The following is a 3,481-nucleotide window of genomic DNA, read 5'->3' as shown; positions in this document are numbered from 1 at the left end:
GTTATTTGCGGTAAAAAAAAATAGATATCTTAAGGAGGAAATACACATTTGTTTTGTTTGTGTGTGCAATTGACCCAGGTAAAATAAAGTACAATTACTTGCTTATATGTACACAGCTTAAAATAAACTTTCTTTAAAGTGCACTTTTTATAAGTATACTTAAATACACTTCAAATAAAGTGAAATTAAAGTACACTTTAATAAAACATACCAATAGTGTATTACAAAGAACATGGAAATGATTTTCAAAAATAAACTAACTTACCCCTATAAGTATTTGTAATTTAGTATACTTTCTAAAAACTAAACTGAATTACAGTTTAAAATTAACTTATATTAAAGTGCACTTTTTTTGTCAGCATACTTAAATACACTTTTAATGAAGTGAAAATAAAGTACACGTTTACACTTTTCATAAGCACACCACTTTAAGTATTTGCAATTTTGTATACTTTTTAAAGTTACACTTACAATACAGTTACAGTAAAATACACTTTTTATAAATACACTGAAATACTACTTTAAGTATTGCAGAATTAATATATTTATTGTTAGTACACTGAAGTTGAACTTAATGACATCTGTTTGGATGTACACTTTTAAAAGTACATGTTTAATAATAATAATAATAATAATAATAATAATAATAATAATAATAATAATAATAAATAAGTTTAGCAGAAAAAATACAAGTATACTTGTAATAACTTTAGCATACTTGACTTATGTTTCTAATACACTAAAGAATAAAAAATTTTGTCCTGGGGAGTCAGAAGTGGATATTTAGACCAGAAAATGACTATTTGGAGTTCCATGTTTGGTTTTGTATATTGTCTTTAAAATGATTAAAATGCTGCTCTCACTGGCCTCAGTTCAGTTCAGTTTTGGAGGCCTGTAGAGAGTCTCATACTCGTTTCCATGCTCTCATATTGTCAGTATATATACATATTGTCTATACACTCCTATATGTGTGTGTTTTCTCTGGCATGGTCACCGTGGTTCATCTCTTTTGATGTTTGATGTAAAAAAAAAATACTGCCACTGAGGAGACCAGACATGAATGTTTAAGAAGCACGGCTGTTCTCATGTTCTCTGGAATGACCCGATGCCAAACATTCACCCATCCTCTCTCTCACTCTCTCTCTCTGTCCTCACACACACACATGCACATGGCGGGGCATATGACTGTCAGCGATGACAGATGTCCTGACAGTCTGGAGGTCTGGAGGCATGGTTGTGGTTGTTGTCCTGCAGGGCTTTGACACACGATGTATCAGCATACATTACACACACATGTCACACTGATACCGCTCTATCTGCTCCCTGCCTTTTGTTTTGCAACCATTACCACTACACTATATACCACGACAACAGAGACACATTCATCTTCACTTTTACTTTTACTGGGACTTTTTCTGATATTTATTTTTCAGCCTTTACTGTTGCTCAGGGTCAACTGTGATGAGACACCCTGTATGCCTCGTGCCTTCATTCACATTCATGCAATCACACCTGGGATCTCCCTAGTGCCTCACAATTCAGGCTATTGTTGTCCAGGCAAAATAAGTATGGTAGATAACTGAATATGATGCTGAAAAACAGTGGAGTAAAACTTTAAACAATTAGGTATTTCTTACATATGATGGGACACGAAAATGACTCACAGTATTTATGCAGAATGGACATCTTCTAGGGACCAGTAACAAGATGTGGTGTAGTATTATGTACTCTATTTATCATAGCACCAATGAAATGGCTTGAACAAAACTCTGCAACATTTTAGTGCACAGCAATTTGGAATGGTTGGTTAGTTTATATATGTTTAAGTTTGCTAACTAACTGTCTCAAAAGCCTGGAACAGAAGGCAATAAATTAATTATTTAAATAGTATTCAATCTGATTTCTTTAGTACTATACAGTACATGTTTTGTCAGTGATTCATACATTTTGTTGTAGACACGAATGTCTGATTGTCAGGTTGTGAAAACAACTCCTTTTTTGACTCTTTTAATGATTTGAAATAATATTAGCAGCATTTGGATCTGGCGTATATGACTTTGTGATGACTTTTGAGCTCATGTGGGTTGGTTTTACGCAAGACTTCATTCATTAATTTGCCATTTATTACAACCTCTTAATATATCAATTCCTTTTATATATTTAGAAAAGGATTATTATTATTATTATTTTATTTTTTTTGAGATTTTTGAGTTGTGATTGTTGGGCGGGGTGGGATGGTATTGGAGGGATATACAGTATAGTAGCTATTATAAAGTTGTTTCATACTTATCTTCTTTTTCTTTTCTGAGAAGTAACTTTCCATTTCAACAAATAAAGAGTATTAAAAAATATCAGGACTTGCTTTTCTAACCCTATCCAGTCTTAAAGGAGTCACATTATGTGCTGAAGTTATTCAGACTCCAGCTGCAGTTCAGATGTCGACCACTAGGTCGCACTAGGACACCACACAAAAAAGAGATGAAGCAACAACATGGAGACCTGAGTTCAGCATTGATTTGATACTTTATCTGTCTACATTTAGTACATACTGCAGCTGCCCTCATATAGTACTTAATGATGCTTACATTATACATACAATTAGGACATTCTACTTCGTCATAACATTGCGCTTTAAACTTTGACCCTCTTGCTCATGTATCTGCTGAGCAGAGGACTGTAGGTCAGAATAACCAGAAAAACATGCTGGCTTGACATCTTTTTCTGGCATAGTAATTAGTATGGTAGTATAGGTATTGGAACACACAATGTGTTTTAAACCTGCAAATGTGAGTAATTGGTCCTAAAGATGACTCAAGGAAAATATCAGCAGAACATATTTCAGTTTTGTAATTTTTTTGGAAATGTCAAAAATATACAATGGGCCTTTTTCACAGCAGACATTTTGACATGTCACAGTAGGAAAACCACAGGTGTAAATAATCAAATGAATGATGGCTGACTTACATTTAGCTGCTTCAGTGTCCTGGTATTGTGCATGTTGTCTTACTGGGACACCTGCGTAGAACAGAGCCATCGTTAACTTCATTAGTAACACCTTTTCCTACAACAAGTCAAAATGTCTGCTGCTCAAGACTAGATTAGGGCTGTCAAACGATTCAAATATTTTATTGGGATTAAACGCGTGGTTGTCCATAGTTAATCACGATTAGTCAGTCATTTCAGATGTGCTCAATGCTCAAATCATAACATGGCAAACTCAAGCCTGACAGGCAACAACAGCTGTCAGTGTGTCAGTGTGCTGACTTGACTATGACTTGCCCCAAACTGCATGTGATTATCATAAAGTGGGCATGTCTGTAAAGGAGAGACTCGTGGGTACCCATAGAACCCATTTACATTCACATATCTTGAGGTCAGAGGTCAAGGGACCTCTTTAAAAATGGCCATGTCAGTTTTTCCTCGCCAAAATTTAGCGTAAGTTTGAAGCGTTATTTAGCCTCCATCGCGACAAGTTAGTACG

General features: G+C 34.8%; 1 protein-coding gene across 1 annotated transcript in view; it reads right to left on the bottom strand.

Moving 5' to 3' along the window:
• tfap2b (transcription factor AP-2 beta) overlaps positions 1-3,020 on the bottom strand; it is a 25,477-nt gene extending 22,457 nt beyond the window's left edge. Inside the window, exon 1 of the mRNA XM_037749881.1 lies at positions 2,965-3,020. Within this exon, the coding sequence (XP_037605809.1) occupies positions 2,965-2,997 (33 nt within the window). The 5' untranslated portion in view covers positions 2,998-3,020. The remainder of the gene's footprint in view (positions 1-2,964) is intronic.
• Between the last annotated feature and the right edge of the window lie 461 nt (positions 3,021-3,481).

This window comes from Sebastes umbrosus, chromosome 18 (assembly GCF_015220745.1).
Source record: "Sebastes umbrosus isolate fSebUmb1 chromosome 18, fSebUmb1.pri, whole genome shotgun sequence".
In the NCBI taxonomy this organism is placed as follows: domain Eukaryota; kingdom Metazoa; phylum Chordata; class Actinopteri; order Perciformes; family Sebastidae; genus Sebastes; species Sebastes umbrosus.
This window is presented reverse-complemented; position numbering and strand designations above follow the sequence as displayed.